The sequence below is a fragment of the Leptonychotes weddellii genome, chromosome 6 (assembly GCF_054177405.1).
Source record: "Leptonychotes weddellii isolate Sample4059 chromosome 6, ASM5417740v2, whole genome shotgun sequence".
Lineage (NCBI taxonomy): Eukaryota > Metazoa > Chordata > Mammalia > Carnivora > Phocidae > Leptonychotes > Leptonychotes weddellii.
The window spans coordinates 10622758-10650425 of NC_138374.1; the positions used below are offsets into that span (position 1 = coordinate 10622758).

The 27668-nt window shown below is 55.1% G+C and overlaps 1 protein-coding gene across 2 annotated transcripts in view; it reads right to left on the reverse strand.

Moving 5' to 3' along the window:
- The window catches only part of GRK5 (G protein-coupled receptor kinase 5), a 211852-nt gene that overhangs the window by 16870 nt on the left and 167314 nt on the right, over positions 1–27668 (reverse strand). For both annotated transcript variants that reach the window (XM_081823412.1, XM_081823411.1), the window contains 5 exons: positions 11631–11731; positions 9891–9983; positions 5126–5189; positions 4058–4198; positions 1401–1591 (listed from right to left, as the gene is read on the reverse strand). In XM_081823412.1, the coding sequence (XP_081679538.1) occupies positions 1401–1591; positions 4058–4198; positions 5126–5189; positions 9891–9983; positions 11631–11731 (590 nt within the window). The remainder of the gene's footprint in view (positions 1–1400; positions 1592–4057; positions 4199–5125; positions 5190–9890; positions 9984–11630; positions 11732–27668) is intronic.

The following is a 27668-nucleotide window of genomic DNA, read 5'->3' on the forward strand; positions in this document are numbered from 1 at the left end:
GGCTGGCAGGCATGGGCCAGAACCCAAACCCACAGAGAGGCCATGGCAAGTGGTGGAGGCCAGGGAGGTGCCATGGTTCTCTTCTTCATGAGAATAAGGGCTTAGAACTTGGAGGCCCCTCTTTCTTTTTGTTTTGAGTGAAAAGCAATCAAGTGAAGAGTTCTTTTTTTCAACCCTTAGGGAATTTTTTCTCTTCTCACTTGAATGAAAACAGAACAAAAGCCTAAATGGGGAGATAGGGGCGGGGGGGGGGGGGGGAGAAGAGCAAGTCATCAAGACCATTCCTTCTTGTTTTCAAAACCTTCTTGGACTTCCCAAGATCATCTCTGCCAAGAGCTCCGTGGCAAAGGTCTTCACGCTGGGGTGTGCAGGCCCGCTGGGTCTGCGGAAACCGTCTAGGGGGCTCCCGTGTGCTACCAGTTTCAAGAATACTGAAAGAAGAAAATTCAAGAATTTTCTGCCTTTCTAGATCCTCTAGATCTAATGTCCCCGCATTCTTTGGGATCTTCCCTCCCACTTGCCCTTTCTCGGTGGCACAGATTCCAAATGACAGAAGAGAAGCAGGTTCCTTCCCGCCCCGGTAACTATGGTGCCCTGCTCCACGGTGTAAAATCCCCCAGGATCCCAGTTAGAAAAGGGTTCCACTAATAATCATTACAACGGCAACTCAACAGAAGTTATTTTAACTCTTAAAGCCTGTGGTCAAAGGAAATTTTTTAAAAATCTTATATATATCCATCTATTGCAGAGCTGCATGATGATCAATGACAGACTTTTAGGCAAAAAAAAAAAAAAAAAAAAAGAGGACATTATAATAACATTCTGTGGGGGTGGAGAAGAGGATGATAGAGAATCCCTCACCTTTAAAGAATTTTCATGCATTTTTAAAATGGATAATGGTGGAAATCACTTTGTCACAGCAATCAGATTCTACTGGATACCTTTAAAAATGTGATGACACTGTTCAGTTTCAAAATATTAGCCACTATTTTAACAGATGATGAACTATTTCAGATGCTTCTGTGTTGTATAAGGGCACACAAATTTTCAGATTTCCTTGAGAGGGTCAGTGAGAAAAGTTTGAAGACCACTACTTGTGGAATCCATCAAGTCGGACGGAGAAGGATGGACCGAGGTCCATTCTGCTGCCTGCTTCTCGCTGGTGATCCTACTAAGGTCTTTCTGAGGCAGGCTCACTGAGCTTCCCGCACCCTGGGCTGGAAGGGACCTGTAGCTTGGCCCGTCCTCACCAATTCTGAGGGAACATCACCTCCTACACTTGGTCCCCAAGTGGTCCAGGGCATGAGTCCCAGGGCGGGGGTGCCCGCTTGACCGAGGATGTGGCAGGTCAGCCCCCCACTCAGTCTCTGGCGGCAGGACCGGACAGCGAGTCTGCTCACCTGTACACAGTGTTCTCCCGGTGGAGGTCTTCTAAGCCACAGAGGATCTCTGCCGCATAAAACAAGGCTCGCTCCTCCTCAAAGCCAGGGTTACCCATGTTGTAAATGTGGAACTTCAGGTCACCCCCATTCATGATGGTCAGAACCAAGCACAGCGCATCCTTGGTCTCGTAGGCATAGGCCAGGTTGACCTGGGAGCACAAGACAGCACCATGGTGAGGTTCCAGTGACTGCCACCCACTTCCACTCATCCTCCTCAGGGTCCTTGGAGCTGGGGGAGGTGGCTGGAGTGGGGTCCTCAGCAGCTTCATGCCACTGCCCTGCACCCTGACAGCCTCATGGCGCCCTTGCCCACTGCCCCTCTTGGCTGACAAAGGACACACCTTCTGATATCGTGGTTCCAGGTGAGGAGGCAAAGTGGGGAGGGCAGGCTGGTACTCTGCCCTTTTAGGAAGCCTGACAGGATGGCGCGTGTGTTTACACAAACAAAAAAGCCTGTGTGTGCTTCGTTTGGTGAAGTCTGTGGGTTGCCTTGTTGGCCAGTCAAGAAAAGAAGAGCCCAGATGTCTTCTGGGCTGGGGTCTCATTACCGCAGGGATGCTGGGAGTGGGCTGGGGAGGCGGCCAGTGGGACTCTGTGAAGGGGAACACAGTCTGGCAAAGTCTGCCTCCTCTTGCATGCAGGACACGTCTGGGCCAAGGGACCATTAACAGGGAGGACCTAGTTCCTTGCTGGTGGAGACCAGCTGCCCAAGGATGGACAGGGGCCATAGGGTTGTGGGAGAGGCAGCAGGACTGGGTCTGAGGCAAAGTCCACTGGGTGGTACTCGTCCTTCTCCACTAGGGAGCCAGTCCAAATGAAATCTGGCCACCATGGACCAGGCTGGGCACAGGCTGGGCCATACCCCTTGGATGCAAAGGCCAGGAACAATGGGAGTTATTTCTGAGGAAAGGAAACAGAACGGGAGCTGAGCGGGAGGGCTCTGGGGATGGTGCTCAGTGCCAGGGGCCAGGCTGGCCCTCCCTCCCACACCTGCCCAGAGTCGCCAAGGAGGGGCTCCTGGAGGGCGCTGGGCCAACTCCCTGCCAGGGGCAGTGGATGGGGCACAGTCGAGGGTGGTCCAGGCCCTCGAAGACGTGCCACCCCATTTATCAGGCACACCACCATTCCCCCCCAAGTAGCACCCACCATCACCAAGCCCGACCAGAGCCAGGGTGCCCCTTCCTCTACTGATGAGGGTTCCACGGGCAGCATGGAGGCAGTGACCTGTGGTCCCCACTGCAGGGGGCTGGCAGCTGGGGTCAGCCTGAGAGGAGACCCAGAGGTGCACACTCCTGTCCCCTTTGAGTGTCACCTTATAAAACCACGCCCTCTGGGGAATGACGAAAGCACTAGGCTGATGGCATCTCTGGCGCTCACACACAGTTTGGGGGGCGTTTGACCAGCACCACCTTGATGGGAGAGCCTTTTGGGAACTGCTACCAAATGGAAAATGCACACACCCTCTGACGCCACAATTCCTCCACAAGGAATCCATCCTACGGACACACTCATGGACTTGCGCCAAAGGGATGTGCAAGGGTGGACAGGGCAGTGGCTTAAACACCAGAAATGATCCGTAGTGGTGGGGACTGGTTGCACAGATGATGGGTTATCTCCGTGCTGGACAGCAGGGAGGGGGGTGCACAGCGTAAAAAAAAGAGCTACAGCTGTAGGTCTGGCCACAGGAAAAGACCTACAATTTAAGGGGAAACACTGCAGCTTAAGACGTCTGGTAGGACTCCACTGGCTAAAAATATTAAAGCCTCTGCATGAATCCACCATGTTAGAATGGCTACCCGAAGAGGGAGGCTTTTATTTGTATTTTGTACCTCTCTGTGCTGTAGGAGTTTCACCCTGTACGTGTTTTTTTATAGTGACATGTGGCAGAGGGATTGAGAGCTGACCAAACACCCACACGCTCTTCCACATTTCCCTGCAGCTGGCTCGGCCCTTGCAGTGACTAGTTCTGGCCCACGGACTGTGGGCGGCGTGAGGCATGTCCCTGCGGCTGAGGCAGTGAGGGTCCCTGGGCAAGTCCCCCAGCACACGCTTTTAAGACTCTAGGTGGGGTAGCTGTAAGATGGAGGAGGGTGGCTGGATCTGGCTGGACTCTGTGTATGTGACAATGGTCTTTGTTGTGTCCAGCTACTTCGGGTTGGGGGGTAGCTCGTTACCACAGCAAAGCCTGGCCAAGACGTGGTAACACAATGAACATAAACAAGATGGCACCTCTCCAGGATATCGACACTCAGGTCTCCCCCATGATGAAACCAGCCTGCGGGGGTCTGTGGAAACAAAGCTCCTTGGCTGGGCCCAGGTGGGCTGCTTTTTCCACTGAGGAGTTTACGAGGTGGTTCTAGAGAACAGAGGCCTTGGTCCCACACACAAAGGGGAGCCAGGCCAGTTCGAGTGACCAGAGCAAGTCAGCCACGATTGGCCACGGGGAGCCTTGTGATGGAGGGAAGGCCTGGTCGCCTTTCTGCTGCTTAATCCTCCCACTGCATTCCACTTCCCTGGGGGATGGGAACCTGCCACACTGGAGGACCCCCCCTTCCCAAGGGACAGAAGCCCTGGTCACTAGAAGAGTGGCCTGGCGCTGGGCCCTGGACACTCACCACAAACTGGCTGTTGACCTTCTCTAGGATCTGCTTCTCGTTGAGTGCCATGGACTCCCCTTTCCTCTTTTTGATCCTCTTCTTCTCCAAGCGCTTGCAGGCATACATTTTACCCGTGGCCCGAACCTGGCAGGCGCAGACCTGAGGTGCAAGAGAGAAGCCAAGGGTATGGGACAGGCGAAGGCCTGCCCCAGGCTCCTCCAAGGCCAGTAGGCTGGGTCGGCGGGGCAGAGACCTGATGCATCAGAGCCTGGCCTGAAGGTGCTTCCAGTCACGGGACCCAAGGACGCCTGGCCTTGGACCCACTGCCGCCCCAGGCCCTGCCCTCAAGAGCTGGCTTCCGTGCCCCTTGCTTCCCTCCTTCTATCCTTAGGTGAATCCTAGCTTTTCAAGGTGCACAACCAACCATTTACACTGGTGTTTACATGACCGGCCAAAGCCTCAAGTGCTGTCCCTCTCTGAGAGGCAACTAGAGTTTCTCCGTCCCAAGCTTCCACCAGATGCAACCATTGCTAACTGGGGATTTCACAGCACCAGCTACTGGTAAGGGAGGCTTGTTTTGGTGTCAGACCCCTGATAACTCTGACTTTATAATTCAGCGGAATAGGAGCCAAGGCATTTGGGTTCTCATCTTCTTGGTCCTACCCCTTTTTGGTTGCGTGACCTTGGCTGGGTCATCAACCATTCTGACCCTCAGTTTTCCTCATCTCTAAAATGGGAATAACAAGGCTTGCCTCGCAGACTGGGAAGATTAGCACATATTAATGGCATCATCTGGCCAAGATGCTTGGGCCCCTCATGCCCTCACTCCTCCCCCCAAAGACCGCCAAGAACGCCCATTTCTCCTCTCCAGACACAAACCCTGAGGCGGGCTCCAAGAGCACTTCCATCCCACCGGCCCTGCAGACAGCCTCCTTTCCCACCTCAGTGGCACCTCCTGTTCCCGGGCCCCATGCCTCACCCTCCCTCCCCACCAGGGGGCGCAGGACGCCGTAGGCGCATTCGGAAGGGCCAGAAACAGTGACAGAGTAGGGGAACTTCCCACTGAAGATGCGGATGTCCACTCACCTCCCCAAAGCCCCCTTTTCCTAGTACTCGGTACTGCCTGAAAGTGTTTTTGGTGACCGGTTGCCTGGAAAAAAGCAAGAATCCAACATTGGTCTCAAGGTGTTGAGGTGCAGAAGCCACAAGAAACAGACGACAGGGGCACTGCATGCCCTCCAAACCAGCCGGGAATCGTCACTGCGGATGGGTCCCTCAAGCACTTGCTCTGGGGCTGGGTGTTCAAATCCCAGGCCACCCGCCCTCGGCCCCGTGTGGCTTGGGACCCGAGCAGTCCTCGCTCGCTCGCTCGCTTGCTTGGAGGGAAGAGCAGATGCGTGAAGAAGCTGCTTCACCACACTTTCCGTGTGGTTCCCCTTTTTCTCCCCAGTGAAAATCAGGTGGCTAAGCTCAGAAGGCAGCAGTGTCCTCTGCAGGGCCAGGAGCCACACAGGTTCGGTGTCCCAGGGAAGACACAACAGCCCTCCCCGCACCTGCACATCTGGTCCGCCCGCCCACCTCCTGTCCCCAGGGAGAAAGGCTGCTGGTCGTCCTTTACGGCAGGCCCCCAGCCCTTCCGCCACCGAGGGCCCCCTTATCACAGTTCCCCCGTAGTTCCGCAGCACCAGAAGATCCTGTCTGCCCAAAGCGGTATTTGTGAAGTAATCATTGCTCTGTATCTCCCGACCCCCATTTCAATTAGCTAAGGCCATTTATGTCTAAGCAGACGGACCCTCTGATCATGAGGCAAGGGTGGGACCTCACGGAGTAAATAAACAAACGGTCATCTAAAATTGCCTCGAAGAACTCCAGGGTGCAGACAGCTTGGGCTTTTTCATCACTGGCCTGTTTGGCTAAAAATAATCAGCTGCCTCCAGCCCCAGCTTTTCTGAGGTACAACTGACAAATGGTATCCAACTTGATGCTTTGATACATGCACACATTGTGAAAGGATCACCACAATCAAGCTAAGTTTCTGTCACCTCCCATGGTTACCATTTACCCTCTTCCTCTCTCTCGCTGGTAAGAACACTTAAGATCTACCCTCTTGGCCAGCTTCAAGCATACAATACAGTACCGTGAACTAGAGTCCCACCACTGTACGTCAGCTCTCCAGAGCTTATTCATCCCACAGAACTAACCGAAACCTTGCATCCCTTGACCTACATTCCCCATGACCTCTACCCCCACCCCCAGTCCCTGGCAGCCACCATCCACTCTCTGTTTCTATGACTGGGCCATTATTTTAGATTCCACATCTAGGTGAGATCATGCAGGATCTGTGGCTGGCTTATTTCACTTAGTGTAACGTCCTCCAGGTTCCTCCATGTTATCACAAATGGCAGGATTTCCTTCTTTTTTTAAAGGCTGAATAATATTCCGTTGTATGTATCTACCCCGTCTTCCCTCCCACGCTGACCACCGCATTATTCACAAGGGCTAAGAGATGCAAACAACCTAAGTGTCCTTGGACCATGAATGGATAAAGAACAATCTGCTTTTAGGATGTCCAGCTCAGCTCTTGGACCTCCAGGACTATTCCTGAGCACCCCCAACCCCAGCGCAGAGGCCGGACCAGGGCACACACCGGAGTGGGACTGAGCTGGCTCACATAATTGGGTCAGCTTGAGAAAGACCAGTGAGCCTCTGGTCACCCAGCAGCTCCTGAATGAACCCTCTGTTGCAACCTTGCTTGCTGCTGGGTCCCGAAGGTCCTCGGCACCAACACCTCTCACAGGACAGCCCTGAACCCCCCGCCCCCCACCGGCACGCCTGTCTGGAGTCCACGTGCCCTGACTCGCTCTCTCTTCTGTTTCTTTGTGGGGGAGGGGGGGCGCGGCACACTGATTATCTCCCCACTGGGAGCACAGGGCCGCCCCTCCGCAGACTCTCCATGGCTCTGTGTCCCCCTGTACACGAGCAGTTGGACTGCAGCGAGGCCTGCCATGTGGCTGCATCCGCCATGCGGCCCTGGGAAGCGTTTCTACAGCTGCCCTCGAAACCACATGAAGGCGCCTGGGCCTAACAGTTTACGATACATGGAGAACAAACAGTTGGTCGGCATTACCACAGAGCTCCTTTGCTAGGGGAAATGAGTGTAATACAGTCTCCGAGGAATTTCTCGGTTAACCTTGGGAGGGAGAAAATCTCTTTAATATTTCAACAGTACAGCATGAACAGGCCATGATTTTGTTAGCAAAAAAAAAAAGAAAAGAAAAAGGAAAGGGAGGAAGCAGGGTGCTGTCAGTCATTTAGGGGCATTTCTAGGCCAGGGTCCTGCCCTAGTGCCTTCAACAACTTAATGCCCACGAAAGGGCCTAACTTCTTCGCAGTCAACGCAGATTTTAAGTCTGTTTCTCCATTTCAAGTGTTCAGTGCAGACAAGTAAAATCAAAGCCAGTGGCCACAGCTAAAGGATTCTATTGGACAGAGTGCTGGGTGGAATAAGGGTGAAGGACTTGATCGCAGGGCCTTGGGTTCAGGTTCCAGCCTTGCCAGGCCCTTGCTGCGTGACCCAGGGCCAATCGATCAACCTCTCTGAGCCTTGCATCTTCAGTAAAACAACATTGAAAAGGCATCTGCATCCCAAGGCTCTTTGTAAGCTGCTGTGTGTCAGATGTCATTATTAGAACTCTAGGAATAGGGGCACCTGGGGTGGCTCAGTCGGTTAAGCGTCTGCCTTCGGCTCAGGTCACAGTCCCAGGGTCCTGAGATCGAGCCCTGCATCAGGCTCCCTGCTCAGTGGGGAGCCTGCTTCTCCCTCTCCCTCTGCCGTTCCCCCTGCCGCTCCCCCTGCTTGTACATGCTTGCATGCTCTCTCTGTCAAAAAAATAAAATCTTAAAAAAAAAAAAAGAACTCTAGGAACAAAGGACACATCGCCTCTGGGGTCTTTATGGTTACAGTCCCCACTGAGTGAAGCACCTTGCACATGCACTAATGTAATCCTCACTCCTGCCTTAGGAGGTGGCACAGTCCCCATTGTGCAGGTGAGAATGTTTAGGCCCTGAGAAGGGAAACGAGCTGCCAAGGTCATGACGGTAAGCGGCGGCTTTGGGGCTGGATCCCCAGGCACCTGCTGCAGAGCCCACAGCCAGGGTCTCAACCCCACACTGCCACCCCGTGAAGGTGGGCAGAGATCAGGCTGTGTGGCACACAGCCCGGGGCTCTGGGGGTGACGAATACGTCCCCACCACACTGCCCTGCGATCATCAGAAACACAAGGGCCAGCGGTTCCCTCCCACACCAGGCGCTTGAGGGTGATAGCACAACTGAATCCAGCGCCTGACTTCCCGGGGCCAAATGGCTGACCTTTCCTGAGCTCTTGCCTAATAGGCACGTACTACGCTTACCTCAGCTCGTCGGCACCCGAGCCCACAAAGGCAGGCACTATTAGCATCCCCATCTCACAGATAAGAAAACTGAGGTGGGGAGGGGTGAGCAGCCCTTGCCGAGGTCCTTGGGGAGAAGGTAGAGCCGGGACTCAGACCCAGGCTGTGGCCTCCAGGGCCCTCAGCCGGATGTCCGCGCTGACCCCCACTTCCCCGGGTCTCCCAGAGCCACGATGTGCACGTGTGAGGGGCCCACAGAGGAGACTGCCCCCTGCTTGACTGCCATTCCCCCCGGTGGTACAGAGCTGGGTGTTTCCGTCCGGGCTTCCTGAAGCGGGCAGGGCAGGGTCGTGGATGGGGCTTTTCGGGCATCCCTAAGTGTCTGCAGGGCACTCACCAGCGAAGGTGGGGACAGGCAGAAGCAAGATGGCTCCTGGCTCTCTGCCCAGAGGGTGCCCCAGATCCCCGTGAGCGCCAGGCCTCAGGCGCAGGGACCCCTGGGCTGCGGAAGGGGGTGCTCCCTGCCCTTGTCTACCAGCAGAGCATGGATTTAGCGCAGGCATTCCCTCATTCTGCCAATTCTGGGACAGTGTGGTGGGCAGAGCCCTGTGCTGGGGGTCCTGGGCCAGGGCCCCCCCTCGGCGCACTGCTGGCCTGCTGTGTGACCGGGCCACACCCTCTCGGGGGCTCTCCTTCCTCATCAGTCACACGGAGGCCGTAGCTGCCAGGCCAAATCACCGCCATGTTTGTGAGAACACTTTGCAGAGAGAAGGCAGGAAACAAAACATGAAAAGATGCTCGGTTTTACCCATTATTAGAGATGACAAGATACACAAGAAGGAAACCCTGCTGCTCACACACCAGCCAGGAAAGCACGAGAACAGTGTTGATGAGGTGGAGGGGAGGCAGGCACTGGGGCACCGGAGGGCCTGGAATTGGGGGGCAGCTGTGTGGGAGGGCAACTTAGCGGTCCCTCACGGTTTCACATCGGGGCTTTGTGACCCAGAAATCCCTCTGCCGGGATCTCTATGGATGTACTTGCAAAAGTACGTGAAGATATATGTACAAAGCTACTCGTTATTTAGGGAAGATTGTACACAAAATTGAGGGCAACCTCCACGTCCATCGACAGGGGACTGAGCTAAATCAGGGATGTGCCACTCATTCAGCTCTTTATTTGCTGGCAGAGGGAGGATTCCCAAAAACAGTGAACCAAAAAAGCAAGAATAAGTATGTATGTATTTATGAGTGTGTGGGTGTGCGTGCACACTTTAATAAGCACAGAGCATTTCTAGAAGAATAGCCAAGAACTTAACAAGAGAATGGCTAATTTTATCTGAACCATGGACCCATGGAGGTAACTGATTTTTATGAGTTCCCAGGTGGAAAACCTGTCCCCCCGCCCCTACCACGCGCGCACACTGGCTCACACTTGTAGGTGGGCTGTGCGGGGTGCACTCACCTTTCCAACCACTTCCACTGGAGAAAGCGATCAAAATACATACTGTCCAGATACTCATGGAAGGGCTCTCCCTTCAGGTAGTCGTGGACAGACCTGGCTCAGAGGGAACAAACAAACGTTTTATAATCCCGGCCTGAAGCAGCCGGGCAGAGCCGTATACACATCCAGCAGGTAACAAGTGGCCTCAGAGGCCCATCGTTCTACCACAGTGACTGCCTGGTCGTGCGGACACTTACTGGGTCCCCGCCACAGCACGGCTCTAGGCCCGGGGCAGAGCTGTGAGCTTGAGGTTGCTGTTGCAACATGGGACAACCACCAAACAGATGCTTGCAGAAGCAGGTTATCATGAGGGAGGGTTAAGCGAGGTCCCTGGGAGGGGGGGCTCAGGTAGCTCTCTGTCTCTCAAGAAGGGACTCTTGAGCTGCAGTGAGGACGGAAGAATAACTGGGTGCAGGGGTGTGTGTGCAGGGGTGGGCAGAGCAGGGATGCAGCGCCCGAGGGCCCAGGCTCTGGATTTGGTCCAGGACCAGTGAAGCCACTGGGAGGTTTCTATCCCCGCAGCAGAATTCACTGGTCACCTGCTGAGGGCCAGGCCCGCAGGGTTCTGAAGCTGGCTGTAGGCAGGGATGGGCTTCGTTCCTTTAAAACGTGGTGATGCTGCCCAATCTAGCCCAGGCACTTGGGACCTGTGGGTGCGGGACGGGGTTGGGGGGAGCAGCATGTACAGTGGAGACCTTGTTGGATGCTGTCTCCTGCCAAACAGGACAGCAGGGGCCGGGGTCACAGTGACAGCCCAGGGGCCTTACCCGCTGTCATATCTGACCCTCAGCCAGCTCCAAGAGCACAGCAACCGGGTCTGTTTCTCCTCGTGGCGGGGAGGGGGGTCTCTCTCCTCGGCCGGCCCTCCCTAAATGTCCATTCTCAACATGGGGCTCCCGGCTCGTCCCACAGTGCACAGGGTCACTGGTTTTCATGTCCTCCCCGCCTGGCTGTTAAGCTCCACGAAAGCCGGGACTGGGTTCTTGCTCACCATGGCACCCTCAGCACCTATCACTGTGCCAGACATGCAGCAGGTACCCCGCTGTCTGTGGGGCAGAGGCTGAACGAGCGCGCACAGCAAGCCGTGGGGGGCGATCAGGCTCCGGAAGGTTTTTGGTGTGCAGCGTATGGCGTAGGGTACCTGTGTGGACACAGGCACGTGTGCGCGCCTTCCCGGGATGTGTGCGAGGGACAGGTGGGGGCTTCACCGGTGTCGGGCCAGCAGCACACCCACCGACTTGTCTCCTATCCATTAGGATGGCCCTAGGGCCCACAGACGAGGTGATGGGGTGTGGCTGAGAAGGCAGCCTCCGGCCCCCCCACCCCCGCCCCGCGGCAATGCTACTCGGCTCTGGCTGCTGGCAGCTGTGGGGGTTGGGGGCCTGGGAAGGACTCCCAAACCGCCCAGACGGGGTCAAGTTTTTGCACATTCCTCTGTCTCAACAGCCTAGAGAGCCACTTGCTTTCAACACCCTTGGAGGCAGATGTTTTCTTTGGACTTGGCACTTGGGTATCTTTTCCCTTCCTAAGAAGTATACAAACAGCTGGGTGGCTTGGCTGGGGCCCCCGGGGCATGGCAGACCTGCCCTGGTGCCCGGCGCTCCAGGTGGAGGGTAGGCGCAGCCTCTCTCCGGGGCCCCGTGTGGCTGACAGGAGGCTGAAGGGCCTGAGGCCCGGCCTGGGGAGCGAGGGAGCACTTACTGTGCACAGGCAGAAAAGAGTTCCTTGCAGGGCCTCTGTAAGAGCTTCTCCTCCGTCTGGGAGACCAGGTCCTGGCCAACTTGGGCAATGAAAACTGGGGACTGGAGGAAGAGAAAAGGACGTGTCAGTGAGGGGTGGGAGCGGGGCGCCACCTCTTCCGCCCACTCCAGGCCCTGAGCACATGCCGCGTTCAGGGGTGCGTGGAGGTGGCTGTGGGCTGGGAGGCGGTGAACGAGCCCAGTGGGGGTTGGGGGCCTGGGAAGGACTCCCAAACCTCCCAAACCTGGTAGGGCCAGGTTTCTGGCTCTGCCACTTTCAGTCTGTGGGACCTCATGGAGGTCACTTGGTTCCTGTGAGCCTTGCTGGCCTCATCTGCAGCACGCTGAGAATGATGTCCCTGCGTCTTGGGCTTGGGGTCAGACCTGAACGAGATGTGTGTCCAGAGCTGTGCAACATGGATGGATTGGTCGGCCAGCCCCCTGGGAGCTTGCAGGTGACCCTTCCCAGGCTGGGCCTGTCTGCTCAGAGGGCAAGGTGAACACCTGCCCAGCCTCGAGGTCCTGCGTGAGGAGGTCTGGAATGGGCAGAAGGGCCAGCAAAAGCACAGCTCAGCAGCAGAAGAGGGGTGCTCCGTGGGCACAGCTTCGCCTGACTGACAGGAGCAAGGCCCAGACCTGCTACTTGCAGCTGTGGGACCTTGGTCGGGACTCAGTCCCCCGTTATCAGGAAGATGCTCAGGAATAACAGTTTCTCCCAGAGAGAATCAACGAATCCTTTGGGTCAGGCAAGTGGCCCAGACCGTGGTACCTGGTAGGGAGCGTGCAGTAAACATCGTTACTGTCATTCCCTTCTTTTACGGGAAGCTGCAGCCTGAGTGTTTCAAGCATGAAAGGACAGTTCTGAGAATTTCTGTGTCCTGCCCACGAGCAGAAGCCACGGCCGGGAGGACTCTGGGACCACCAGAAGCCTGCCCCCTTCCTCTGACTGTTCACCCTCCACCACCAGCTGGGCTGATGAGGTGGGTTTTTAACAAATTACAGGGATATTTGAGAAAATTGCCAGGAATGGGCCCAGAAAGTTGGAATGTAGATTTATCTTTCTCCCCCAAAGATGCTGAAATCTGAAAGGCTTGCTTTCTCCTTTCAGCTACTGAAATATGACTATGGAGCTGATTTCCCTGAGAGGCCAACTGGGTGTCTTCTGCGGTGGGGCGGTCCAACTCCGGGGGTGGCAGGGGCACCCACAGCAGCAGGACCCGGATGAATGAAATTGGTGGCTCATCTTCTATTCATCGTGGTTCTGAAGGCCCACATTCCTGAGTCCCTTCCTTCTTTCTTCTCTCCTAGGCTCTGCCCCCTCCAGATCAGGGCCCCTTGGTGGGGGGAGCCTCAGGTGTTGGGGGGCAGCCACGGTGAAGGTAAATGCTGCTGGCTCACCCAATGATGCCACACAGCAGGCTTGTTGGCCATCACCAACCCTGGGTGGTGGTGGCTCCCTCCCCCTGACCCAGTTCCTCCCCCCCACACTAAAAACCTTGATGCAGAAAAGATGCTCGATGTTGCAGAAGGAGCCCCACACCAAGAAACTGGAGCCCCGAGCACCGGCCCACCCTCTGGGGCCATTGTGTGCTTCCATCCCCTCTGTCACAGGCAGGAGCTGCTGCAGAGATGGTTGACAGTTGTGGGGGGAGGTCGCTTCTGAGACTTGGGGGACTTTCTTGGGAATTCTGGCAGCTGAAATCTCTTGGGGATCAGTAACTCTGGGCTACTTCAGAGCAATCGAATCCTAAAACAAACACGGAGGCCATGGGCAAATTTGCGCCACAAGAGCTGATGGCCAGACGACCTTGGTTTGAAGGGCCCAGTGCTCAGCACAGAGCTGGTGTCCACGGTACGTATGCGAAGGAGTGACATGAAACAAGGTGCGTGCCAGGGAGGAATCTGGGAGGAGTCAGCAAAGACCAAACAGACATGCTGGGTGGGGCAGTCATGGGGAGAAACCCCCACTTCTTGGACCTCAGAAGAGGCACCTGGGTTACCCACCTGTATGCACTCAGCTGCACCCCTGTTTTGCCATCAGACACCACCCCGGGAGGACCCACCCTTACCCGGAGTGGACCGAACCTGGCGTTGGGCATGGTGTGGGGGTGTTAAAAGGTGAAGCCAGTGTGGCCCTGACTGCAAAGCACATTTTCTCCAACAAGACAGGAAAGACAGAAATCAGGTAATATCCTAGCAGGAAGTTCTCTCGCCTCTCTAGGCTACATGGGGTCGTGTGTAAAAGGGGCCCACTGAAACTCAGTGGCTCTCACACTTTTTTTTTTTCCAGCAAACTTCTTCCTCCTCCAAATGAACTTTATCTACAGACCCACTATTTAAAACCAATGGGTAGCTCTGGTTTGCCCCTGCTGAAGGCCAACTGTGGTCGGGCACTGTGAGAAAGACCTTACATTCATTATTTCATCTAACCTTCGTCATGGCTCCGAGAGGTAAATACTACTATAATGCTCATTTCACAGACAAGGAAATGGAGGTCCAAAAAGGTTCAGTCATTTGACACCAGGTCACCCAGCCAATAAGTGGCAGACAGGGGTTGTGAACACAAGTTGGGTGGGTGGGTCTGGAGTGAGTCTGGTTGAAGGTGGCGGGTGTCTGGGCCACCTGTGCCACTCCCGCCCACCCCCCATCTCCCAGGAGCCCCTCAGCCCTCAGGGTGGGCAGGAGGAACTCAAATGGAAGATGGCACAGCTCAGGGCAACGAGCCCCTGGGCTCAGAGAGGGAGATCGTTACGGGGTGGGGTCATCTGGGAAAGGCTTCAGGGAGGAGAGGGTCAGAGGCCAAGCAGAATCTGGGCTTAGACCTCCACGCCCCATGGGTCTTCCCATGGAGGACCATACTCTGCTTCCTCCTCAGCCGATGGGAGGAGTGGCCCAGGGTCTAGGGGCGACCCAGCTGTGCGCATGGAGTCCCACTGCTCTCATTCTCTGGCGTGGGTTGGCGGGAGGGCTCTGGGGATGCTGCCCATGCTCAAAGCCCTAAGAGGAGTTAATGAGTGGGTAGCAGTGCGTTCGGTTTGATGACCATGGGTTTAAACTCAGTCTCTGGCTCAACATGAAGAGATTACGCAATTCCAACCAAACCCCCTTTCAAGTGACTCCAGAGAGTAACGCCTCTGCCAGTAAGGGAGTAAGAGGCTGTTGGCCAGTTTAAGTTGGGAACTGAAACCCAAACTTGCCAGGAGGGTGAGAGGAGAAGCAACCAGGGGACATTTCCATGGGACACTTGCAATGCGCATCGACAGAATTGGAAGGTATCGGTCCTTCCCCTCCAGTTCAGAGAAGTCCGCTTCCAAGGGAGACCCATGAAGAAGGCTCACCCTAGGCTGAGTGCAAGGTCTAACACATCACGTAAGACAAAGTGCCACCAGACGCTCTGAGCGCTCTGGGGGGGGTCCCAGCAACCACAGCCCGCTGCACACCATCCCCTGTGGCTTGAAGGCAGAATTCCACAGTTTCAGATCTCATTCCAGGAAGCTAATCCCTTCTGGTCCCAGGAGGCCTGTGAGGTGGGCTAGGGAAGGGAGGGGGTGTATCCTTGGGGCCAGGTGGGCTCAGCAATGCCAGGAGAATTGTGGTTAGCACTGTGGCTCTTTCTAGCAGGAACTGTCCCTCTGGGGGGAAGCTGAGGGTCAGAGTGGGGAGAAGGCTGGGGACCATCCTCCTCCATGTTAAAGATGTCCCCCTAATTTCTAATCAAACAGAGAAAGCCCTAAGGCCCTTAGACGTTGGCAGGGCTGAAAGCGGCCAGGAGAACAGGTCTTGCTGGAGGTCTCTGTTACAGGTTCCCCTGGGGTCTGGGACCCTCTCAGACCAGCAATATTTTGAAGTGACACTTTATCTCTTTGGTCACCAGATGGTCTCAAGTAGCTCCGGCTAGCAGGCCTTGACTTTTAATACCACAGTGTGAATTTAGGCACCAAGTTTCTTCCGCAATGTGTGGAATTAGCTCTTGGTGGGGCAGCTTCCGAGGACAGGAGGAAGAAATTGAGGACAGAGTTTCTCTGCTGGAGGCCCCACCATGAATGGCTTCCTGCTGCTCTTGGGCACGGAAGCTCACCAGCTGGCCAGCCTCCATGTGATCATATGCCCAGCCTGGCCTGACAGTCCACTCTGATGACAGGATGACCCCCAGCTGCTCATAAGTTTTCCTCCGTGGCCAACTCCTGGGATAGCTTAAGACAGCATGACGTGCCTTGGGGACATGGCTGTGCTTGCTGGGGGCCGCTCTCTCCCCTCCAGCCAGACTGACAGAAAAGAACTCTGCTTCCTTGAGGAGCTCTAGGTGGCAGGGAGCACCTGTCTTGCCCCTGAAATCTCAACTGGAGCAAGAGAATCTGCACCGTGCTCCCCTCTTTGGCTAAGGCTCCTCTCCACCGTTTCCCCCCAAAGTTGCTGGGGAACAGAGGGGGCATTAAAGCTTGGGTGTGCTTTATCCACTCTCAGTCTGTGCCTCTGGATAAAAGCCCCCTTCGCCCATGGGGGAAAGAACCTGCTTTACATCCCCCTTTAGAATGAGCAATTGACCTTAAATCCATCTCCTGTACCAGAGGAACTTGGGCCCTCACCTGGTAGGACAGACTCCCCCCATGCGTGTCAGGCTCTAAGTCCCCCTCGGAATCCCTCAGAATATCTGCTCTTTTTTACCTCCTCCCCTGGTGGCCCAGACTCACTCTCCGCTGTTCCCGATGCTTACGGCACGGGTTCTGGGGATACAGGCAGCCCCCGCTGCCCATGTGAACCAGAATGCACCTTTTGAGGCAGCAAGATGTGGGGATGCATGGGTGTCTTTCTGGGTACCACAGCACAGTGAGAAGAGCCCCCCCCCCCGCCATGCCACCTGGCATGCAGGGAGGGAAGACCCCTGAGCTGGATGCAGGGGGCCAGTGGGCTTTGCACCTTCACTCTCCTGTAGGCCCCTCTCCTCCCTTTTGTCCCCCCCCCCCTCCCGTGAAGCTCTCTGGGGCCTCACGCTGCCTCCACTGCCTGCCTGTGACCCTAAATTCTGACACGTGGCCTAAGCCAGACCTCTCTTACCCTCCGCTCCATCAAAACAGTAACCTCGGCAATGCGCAGGCACAGTATGGATGACCAGCGATGAATCAGTGCCCTGGAGGCCTCAGGATTTCTAAAGAGAAGGTAGTTCGTAAAGCAGAGGATGGGGAGTGTGGCGGGAGGTGGCGGTGGGAGATCCGACTGGATGGAAGAGCCGAGCAGCAAGGACCGCGCCTGAAGCTGCATTTATAATCCCCAGCATTGGCAGCGCATCCGGAGCGCCCACGCGCTTGGTCCGGGGGGCGTCCCGGCTAACTCCGTACCTACAGGGAGCCCCGAGCTGCCTCAGGGCCACTGGGCGCGCACGTGCTCAAGGCTCCACCCCTCCCAGGTCAGAACTGCCGCTTCCCAAGGGCCTTCCGTGCGAACCCGAAGCGGGACAACCCCGGGTATTTCGGGGACTCAGGCCCGCTCGATAGGGAGGGTTGGCGGTGAGGAGGCAAGGGCCCGGGCCTGGGCAGGAAGCCACCCCACGGTGCTTTACTTGGTACTCAACCCGGGAAGCAGGTGCTGATCACCTGCCGCACCCAAGGCTCTGCTTCTTAGGGTGCTCCGACGCCCACCCTCACTGACTTCACGGCGAGAGACGTGACGCCCCAGGGCAGGCGACGGCCCACGGCCAGCTCTGCCTCCGCAGGCCGGATCATCCAGCCTCGGCCCGCCCAGCGGTCTGCCCACAAGGTGGCGCCCGTGAGCCCCTCCCGGCGCGCTTCGCTGCACACTCTCCCGGGTGGCCCAGCCTCCCGGCCTCGGAGTAGGGAGGCCAGATGGCACACCTGAAATAATTACCGAGTGATTCGTCTCAGACCTGAGGAGCGCGGCCTCTGCAATAACAGTTGAGGGGGAAAATGAGAAATCGGCCTGGGAGGGAGCCCCCGGGAGGGAAGACGAGCGCAGGACCGTGCTGGAGAGGTGGGATTTACAAGGGTGGAGGAGGCCAGCATGGCAGGGGCAAAGGCCAGGAGGCTGGAGAAAGCAGGGAGGGGGTGCGCAAAGAGAGGAGGACTCATCTAGAAGATATTAAATAAGCAACTGACACGGGGTGCCGCCATCTCTGTGAGGCTGGTTCTCATGGACCGCTGCATCTGCTCCCCTTGGGCACTGCTGTCTCCCGCTGCACTGGGACGACTAGCAATAGAAAGGGACGTCACTTCCTGCATGAGTGAGGGACGCCACATGTCTGAGAACCTTGCTCCTGAAGCATCTGCTGGCTTCAAAGTCTCTGGTTTAAAGATGTCAGACGGGAGAAGGAATCAGCTGTATGTGGCTGGTGTCTCTGGAGACACACAGGGATGGAGGCATGGTTGGGCTGTCAAAGGCTCTTCAGAACCACCTCCCACACCTCCTTAGTAGTCATCAGCAATCCTGAAGTAAGTGCCCTTGGGGTCACCCTCAGAACCTTCTGGAAACACGGAGCCTACACTTGTTCACAGATACAGGACCTGAGGTGGAACAGGAGGAAGAGAGCACAGAGGGCTCCCCTGGAAAGATCCGTCAGGGCCCAGTTGGCTCAAGTCACTCATGGCACAGATGGGTTAACTGAGACAAAGGACTGAGAAGGGAAGGGACCCCTCCAAGGTCACACTGTGGCCCATGGTACCGCCAGGATTAACACCTGGAAGGGCTCCATGGCAGGGCTGAGCTGCACCAGCCGGGAACCTGGTGTGCTGGGCCAGCTCTAGGGGAGGGACATAGCTTTGGTCTCATTGGCCCCACTCAAATCCAGCCTGTCCCCACCTCACAGACAGCAACCCTAACCCTGGTATGTCTCCCACCCACCCCTCCTCTCCGTCCCCACCTCACGGCCCTGCATTCAAGAATTCTCTTCTCTTACCTGCTACCACTTGCTCTTGCCGCCAGGGGAGTTTTTCCAAACCACACAGCACAGATGGTCTCCACTCCAAAAGACAAAGCCCACTGCCTTCTTGGCCCTGGCCCCAAATGCCCTTCTCGATCTGCTTCTCGCCCCTGCCTTCTGCTCATGGATGTTCACCCCATACTCGTCTCTTCCTGGGAAGCTCTAGCTCTCTAGCTGCTGGACCTTTGCGTGTTCCCTTGGGAGAAGCCCTTCCTGCCCCATCAGGGCATGTCCAAATTCCACCCAGTCTTCAGGACCCACTTCCAATAGAACCTCATCCAAGCTGATTTTCTGAGCAGACAAGACCTTCCACCCAATCCCAAAGTGTCACCATCACCATCACTGCCATTTCTTGAGCACCTACTATATGTTAAGTGCTAGAAGCTTTACATGGGGTTATCTTTTTTAACCCTCTCAAGGTAGGTTTTATTTTTTTTTATTTATTTATTTTATTTATTTATTTATTTATTTGAGACAGAGAGAATGAGAGAGAGAGAGCACATGAGAGGGGGGAGGGTCAGAGGCAGAAGCAGGCTCCCTGCCGAGCAGGGAGCCCGATGCGGGACTCGATCCAGGGACTCCAGGATCATGACCTGAGCCGAAGGCAGTCGCTTAACCAACTGAGCCACCCAGGCGCCCTCAAGGTAGGTTTTAATTATTACAATCTCCATTTTAGAGATGCAAAAATAAGCTCAGAGAAGTTAAGTAACTTGCCCAAGGTCACGCAGCTGGCATGGGAGCAAAGACAGAATTCAAACCCAGGTAATCTAGTCAGAGAGCCTTAGCCCTAAGCTAAGCACCGCCATATCCTCCAAGAATGTCACAGTCCTTCTCAGATCTCCCGAGGAGGATGGGACTTTGGTCTTGGAGGCCCATGGGGGCTGGAGAATGAGATGAAATGGACTCTGCGTGTTTGGATTAATGCTATTTGTATAGTGGTATCATACGTACCACACAAGCATGCACACACGCGCGCGCACACACGCACACACACGCAGGCTAATGGCCAACATATGCTTCGCTTCAACATATGAAAGCATCCCACCGAGGAGCTCGTGCTCATGAGCAGCGGTTGCATCAGTGAACAAAAGGTCAGCCCAGGAGAATGTCCTATCTCCAGACGCAAGCACTTAGGGCTTAATGATGTGTGTATTTTCATATGTGGGCAGCTGACATTCCCCATGTAAACGATTTGCAATTTCCCAGTGTGGACAGACTCAGCTTTCAGGAAAAGCTGAGCAGGAAAAGGGGTTCGGGAGGGCCCCCTGCCTTCCAAAAAGGGCTGCTTCGAGGGCTGCCTGTCTGGCCCAAACCAGGGCGGAGGCAGCTGTTTCTCGGGGGGCCACCCCCATTTCCCATTTCTCCTCCAGGACAGGAACAGGGGAGGGGCACTCCCACAGCCATACCCTGGCCACCACTTGACCCCTCACGAGGGGATCTGCGTCAGCCGCGGGAAGCCCTGCACACAGAGCCGCCAGGGCCTGGCCACGGGCGGGGGCAGGGGTGGGAATCAGGTCTCCAGCACGAGCCAAGGCCCGAGGCGGTTGTGGGAGCCTGGGAGGGGGGCTGGCCTGATAGTTACTGGCCCCTCGATGTGAGTTTTCCCACAAATTTATACTTCTGTTGCTCCCCAGAACACGGCCATATGGTGGAGTTTGTTGATCTAGGGTCATGGATGTGGAAACTGAGCCCCAGATAGCTCTTTGAAGGGCAGGACGGCTGTTTGTTCCTGTCTCCTCAGAATCGGGTACAATGCTGGGTGAACGGCTAGTACTCCATACATGCTCCTAGCCAGAAGAGTTAGTAAAGGGTGGACCTGCAATTCAAATCCAGGCCTGCCTGGCTCCAAGACCTCTAATCTCTCTGCTCTATTTCACTGAAAAGAACTGATGATGGCACACAGGAGGTGCTCAGGGTAGCTGCTGAATACATGTGTGTACATACATTCACATTCATTGCAGGGAAGAGGGAAGTGGAGAGCAAGACTGTCTTGTCCATCAGAAGTACCCTCATGAGGTCATCTGGTCTACCTTAATTTCGTGACAACTGGGCCAGAGTTCTTCAGGACGTTCTTAGTTACAACAGGTTGGAGTGCCTCTCTCAGGCGGCAACTGTGGGCTGGAGGTTTGGGGGAGAACCTGGAGCTGCCCTTGGGGTAAGCATCCTGGTGCCAGGGTTCCCCAGCCCATGTACAGCTGGTGTTCCTTTCCAGTTTCATCATATCCCCACCCTTCCAATAAACTCCTCCTTTGCTTGAGCAACTGGGAGTTACGTATCTGCCACTTACCACCAATAATCCACACTAATTCACTACCTGTAAAATTAGGAGGTAGGGAAGGTGACTAGGAGGACCCTCCAAACATGACCCAAAGCACCAGAGGCTTCCTCTCTCCTTGCTCTTCCCTCCCTGCCACCCCTCAGGTTGGCTGGTTCTGAGTTCCATGAACTAACTTGGCCCAGCCCACCTGACTCTAGGGACGGGCACTGGGACTGGCAGGAGGTGGGCGAAGCGGGGCTCGTTTCAACCCCAAATCCAGGCTTGAAATGAAACCTGCTTGTACAATCACGACCAGAAGACAAAGGAGGGAGTTCACCGAACGGCAGCCTTGGACAGAGTTTCCTCACTCGAGGGTTGGTTTAAGTTCTGGCTGACAGGAAGAAAAAGCACCCCATTCTTCCACCTTTTTAATCAAAACCTTCAGCAGCATGTGGAAAAGCCACTGTCATGCACTCTGTGTCCGTCTGGAGCAGTTCCTCTCTCCGACCACGGCCAGGCAGCAGACACAGTCCGCGAGCCCCAAATCAGAACAGAACTGGAGGACAAAGTCAGGGTTTTGTTTTCTTGGCCACTGGGGAAAAATAAATCAGCCCAGACAAATGCTTGTGAGCACAGTGCCGCGGGGCTGTGGCTCCCTCCACGCAAGGTCTGATGTCTGTGGCCCCCAGCTCTCCGTTGAAACATCCCCAACTCCTCCCCGAGTGTCCACATGGCCAGCCTGACTGGTGGCCTCCAAGGCCTGGGCACCGTGCCAGATGCAGCCCCGCTAAGCAGAGACACAAGGCTGGACAGGCAGCTGGTGGCCACAGGTCCTTGGGGTAGAAGGCAAAAAATGACAAGTCTCATTGTGCTTCTTTCGAGTTCTAAGGGAGCTTACAGCTTCCCCTCAGGGTGGGCACAGACTTCAATCAGAAGCGATTCACTGGAGCAGAGAAAGCTTAAGCTTCGGGGCCCTTTACTTGCAGTCCTGGGAGCTACAGAGAGCTCTGGAGGGGGGCGGGAGGGAAGCATTTCTACAGAGGCACTGATGGTAAACTGAGATCTCAGATAAAAAGGGCCCAAATCTCCAAGGCTCTATTGACTGTGATTTCTTTTCTCATTCTCAGGAAATACTTTTGTACTTAATATTCTCTTCTGTTTTGTAATGAGGATGGTCTCCAGGTTATTTTCGCTTCAACTCCCCTCCAAACCTGGATCTTCCCTGTCTCCAAGAGACAGCACGGTGTCTCAGAGGGGCCTTGTCCAGAGGGACACCCAGGGGTCCACCGTCTACCTGCCACCAAGCCTTTAGGAGCCTGATCTCCACCTTTATCTTTCCGTGATGAACAGCCAAAGACCCAGAGTCTGAGGAGCTCACGGGGCTCCCCAGAGCTTTCCGTGGGAGAAGGAGAGGGTGCAGAAGCCAACAGCCTGACGCTATGTCGAGAAGTAACCCGGCGTCCTCTGTGAGGCCCACAATCCCACTGTGACGCAGATACATGTCACCACCCTGGCAACCTCCTGAACTCTTTGGGCAACAATCTCAGGCAGCACTTCAGGGGTGCCCTTGGAGGTAGCTGGTTACCCTGCCAGGCCAGGAAAACATTGTAAGGGACGGAAGTGGTCTTCGCAAGCAGAGCTGAGGAGGCGCTGTGAGCAGTCAGAAAGCCGGGAGCCCGCCGCTTCTCCTGCTGGGGTCTAAGCTGATTTAGTCCGTCAGCCGCGTGGGCTCCCTGAGTGTCCATTCTGGGCTCAGGTCATGAGCTCCACCCCAAGGACCTCATAGACCAACTTACTCGGCCAAGGGCACGAAGGAGTTCAAGACTGGCAGGGACGAAGGATGGCTGAGTGTGGTGCAGCCTCTCACCCCCCAGAGGCAGTCTTATCAGACCCAAGTGGCTTCATGGCTGAGGTGAGGTCTGACCAAGGCCCAAGGATGAAGGGGGTTTGGCTGAGCAACCAGGAGGACCCTTCCTGTTTTAACTCCTGGCATTTGAATACTTACAAGTATTCTGAGAAGCCCAGGGCTCTGAGAGAATCAGTTCTTTCCCTGACACTTTTCTGGACAAAGTTAAGATGGCGGATTACCTGGGAGGACCCCAAAGAGCAGGCTCCCAGAGGTCACCAACCGAGTGGGGGGCCCTGAGGCCAGCAAGTGCTTGGAACAAGCGCTGCCTCTGCACGGGGCTCCAGTCCTCTGCGATGGTGCCCCCGCTGACCTGGCCGCCCCAAGTCACAAGGTGTCACGTTTCCTGGGTCAGCAAAGTGGAGAAACACAGCCCTTGAGAAATAGCCACAACCCTTCAAGAAGGGAAAAGCAGACTGGGGCTTAAAGGGTCTTGACCCGTATTTCCTTTGCTGTTCAAGGAGCTTCGCAGAAATCAGGAGGAAGGATTTTTAGGGGTCAGAAAGAGAGAGAGGACGTTTTTAAACATCGGCAGAACTTAGCCAGGGGCCCCGAGAGCTAGGCAATTTTAATGAGAAAGGAAGGAAAATACATGAGTGACCCTAACCCAGGCCTCAACTCTTTACGTCAAAAGCAAGAACTGATAATTAACAAAATGAAACGTGCCCGGACAGGAGTGAGGGGCCAGCCGGGCTCTGTCAATTTGATAATCCCCGGCCGTGACCTGTGGGCCCAAAGCCCTGGCTGGGAGATGACGTGCTGTTTACCCAGGCCGCGCTGGCTGTCAGGACCCTCAGAAGTGTGACTTTTCCTGGCGAGTTGTTTGGATCCAGCTGTCTGTGCTCTGGGTGAGTGCAGCCGTGCGCAGGTGACAGGAGCTGAGCTCCGGTCCGAAGGGGCTTGCTGCAGGATGCTCACGGCGGGGAGTGTCCCTCATTCCTTGTGCGTGAGAGGCCATGGCGCAGCAAGCCAACTTTCCATCTGCCAGAACACCCTCCCTCCCGTTCCTCGGCTTCCAAACCGGCTTCAGTTTGAAATTGTATTGGAAATAGCTTGGCCTTGGAAGGTTTTTCTCCAGTGAAGATTTCATTCCATGGGGCTTGGGAATGAAGGAGGGGCAGGAATCTCCAAAGATCCAGGGAACTGAACTGAAACCCCCCACCCCCTGCCCCCTTTGATGTCCCCTGTTCTGCCCAAGGTCCCCGGCCGGCCAGGGAGGGCCAATCGGGCCACGTGGTGAGTCAGCGGAGCGCAGGCCACAGGGAACGGTGGCTACCCACCCAGGGCAGGTCTGGGGAGGCGGGGGAGGCGCTATGTCCTCAGGAAGCCTAAGGCTGATTTCTCTGTCCAGCCGCTCTAGAGAGAGGAATGCCGGGCAGGAAATACTATACACACGCAGGAACGGGGACCAGAGGCAGAGCTGGCTCTGTCGGCATCAGAGGAGCGTCCAAGTTTCTGACCTGGAAGGTCACAAGAAAAGAAAGGGACCCAGATGGGCATGCTGTGAGGGGCCCCAGCTGGCCCAGCAGCCTCGAGGAGGTCAGGAGGAGCTGAAAAGAAATCAGGCCGCGGGCAAAGAGAATTTGCTTTCCGGGAACGTCATGGAAGACAAGTAAGTACATCTCTTTGAAGGACAATCGCACGGTCGTTAAAAATGCTGTGCAGGGAGACCGTGACATGAGACCATGCGAATGACACAGTACGAAGTGGAAGCCAAGCGCCAGGTTCGCCCTGACCAGGGCCAGCAGCTAGACAAGGGCCGGGAGGGGACAGCCAGTGTGTACAGCCTACAGATGGCAGCATGCTTGTCCTCCCAGACTTGCTCATTCCTGCAGCACCTGGGGAGCGGACTGGGGGGAATTCTGTCTCTGGTTAACTTTAGAGAAGACAACACAGCGGAGGAGAAAGATCGCAGGCTCTGAATCAGACAGACTGGGCTTATAGCTCAGCTTCACTCTCCTTTTGTGCTTTTCCTTTTATTGTAAAATATTTGTAACATAAAAATTGCCATTTCAACCATTTTTAAGCGTACAGTTCAGCAGCTGTAACTATATTTATAATGACAACTTTCACCACCATCTTTTTCCAAAATTTTCTCATCACCCTATTAAGCAGTAACACCCCATCTCTCCCTCCCAGGAGCCCCTGGTAAACTCTAATCTACTTCTGTCTTGACAGATTTGCCTATGCTGACATTTCACATAAGTGGAATTATACAATGTGTGGCCTTTTATGTCTGGCTTCTTTCACTTTGCATAATGTTTTCAGGGTTCACCCACGTGGTGGTCTGTGTCAGGATTTCACTCCTATTTATGGCTGAATAATGTTCCATTGCGTGGACAGACCACGTTCTGTTTATCCATTCATCTGTTGAGGGGCATTGGGTTCTCTCCACCTTCTGGTGACTCTGGATAGGTTGCTGTGGATATTGGCATACACCCATCTGTTGGAGTCCCTGTTGTCAATTCTCCCAGCCTGCCCTCTCAACAGCTAAAGACCTCTGCCCAACACAGAAGGGACAACTGTGTCTACTACACAGGATGGCCAGGAAGATAGGACAAGAGAGAGGTACAGAGCATATAGCATTAACCTGACTTGCTCACACCTCCCCCATTACAATCCACCCTTAGTAAAGGAAAGAGCTAACAATATTCCCCTTCAAGGGTCTCCATTTAAAAAGCATGGATGCTAAATGGTGTAACTTTCGGCACCAGCAGCTTCTCTGCTTTGCCCGGATGCCGCAAATGTCTCAGCATTTAGACACATATAAACCCAAAGAATAAGAGCCTTGGGAGAATTGAAGCCCAGCTGCGGGCCAATGACAGTAGAAATCGGAAAATGAAGTCAGTTCCTTCTAGTGCCTTCTCTCCAAGCTTCCAGCATAGGGTTGTAGGAAGCCTGGCAAGGAATGGTCCAGTCTCCTCTTCCAAGCCATGTGACCCTTGGAGGGGAGAGGTGCAGCCCCTCTCTGAGCCTCAGTTCCCTTACATAGGGAATGAGAAGTTGGGTTTAGTTCAGGTTTTAAAGCTGGGTTCCACCAAGCCACAAGTGTTCTTTAAAAGCCAGGGTCTGGGGAGACGGAGGGAGGCAAAAGGGGGTCCACCCCCAGGCTGCTCAACTGTGGATGGTCTCTGTGTCTTTGCATACTGGAAACTTGTAGCTAAAGCTATCTGCAAGGCCCTGGATTGGGTGGCCCCTGAGATTGCCCTGGGTGCCTGGGCTCACCCCAGGAGGTGTCCTCTGTCCCCTTGGGGTATATTGGAGGAACGATCCCCCGGATGGGCTCTCGGCCCCTCTCCCAACGTACCAGGATTTCGGGAGGCTGAAAACTCCATTCAGAAGGCAGTTCAAGCAGCAGGGGCCCTTCATGGGAAGTGGTGCTGTGCTGGGCACTGGGGTGAACTTGAAATGACCCAGGGGCCCCCATAGGTCCTGCTGTTCTACAAACAGTACCCTAGCTCCCTGGTGAGTGCTCCTGGGTCATTAATAAACCCTCAGTCAAGAAGAGACTTAGGCAGAGCCCAAGGCAGGGAGCCAGGTTAGGTCATCTTAGGAGAACAGGATGGGGTAGGGTCAAGAGCACAGACAGAAGTCTCAGCTTCCCCCATCCCAGCTATGTGACCTTGAGTGAGTTACTTAACCACTCTGTGTCCATCTCTTCGTTTTTAAAATGGAGATAATAACCCATGGGATAGATGTGAGGATTAAGTGAATTATTTAAAGCCCATATCATGTTTGGCACGCAGTAAGAACTGCTCCTGGGACCGCAGGGGGTTGGAGCCGGATGGGCCTCTCAGATGGCATGCAGGCCAACCTCCTCACTCTACTGATGAAAACTGAGGCCCAGGGAGAGCAGGCATCTGGCTGTGAGGGGAATGAGAAGAGGCAGGCTTTGAGGCTCAGGCCTGGCTTCGATTCCCCACTTGGCCCAAGCTTGGTGTTCTTGGGCAATTACTTAACCCCTTTCAGCCCTCATTTCTCATCTGTTCAGACAACTGTTACAAGGACCGAGTGAAACAGGGAACATGGAGTTCCGGGCATGCAGCAGTTGCTCAGTAGACGCTAGCTCCCTTCTGTCTTGCCCCAGGATAGCTAGTAAGCACAAATGTGCCTTTATTTGTTTTGAATTCTGCTCTCTGCTGCTCCCAAAAATGGAAGAGGAAGAGGCCCAGCCTCCCCTTCCCCACTGCTGCTTGAGAAAACTCAGGAAGTTCCTCTCTCAAGTTTTCTTCTCAGTCCTCTTCCGCGGAGTCATTTTGCAGTGCTGTGGCAAAGTGGGAAAAGCCAGGATGCAGGCTCCGCTGCCCCTCCAGCCCCGCTGCCTGCCCAGCCAGATCCTGCTCAGAAGGGGCTCAAGAGAAGGTGGACTCCGAGCTCACTGGATTCATTGACAGCAGGATGGAGATGCTCTTCTAGGCATCTTCTGGGAGACAGACGAGGGCCAAGCAATCTAGCGGAGATGAAATGCTGGGTCCGGGGCCAGTGTCTGGAAGCCCCAAACCCCATGGAGGATGGGGCAGGCACTGGGAAGGGAGCGATTTGTCCAAACCACCTACATCCCATGCCTTGGGTTGCCCTGGGGACCAAGGATCGGGTAGACGGTTAGGCAGACTCTAGGCCAGCTCCCCGCCAGGCCACAGAACCCAGGAAGGGAGATGGGGAATGAGCCTGACTCCTAGTCCAGTGCTCCTGGCTCCAGGTCATGCTGTCTCCAGCAACAAGCCAACATTTATAAAATGCATCACAGCTGGGAGGTAGATAGTTAGCCCAGCATTTTCCGAAGATGATGAGATGGTCTTAGGAGGTGCAGGGACACAATTAAGTAATACTGAATCGCTTAGTGATAAAGGTATTCTCTTTTCAGTTCTCCTTTGAGCCTCCCCGTCATCAAGAAGGAAGTCTCAGT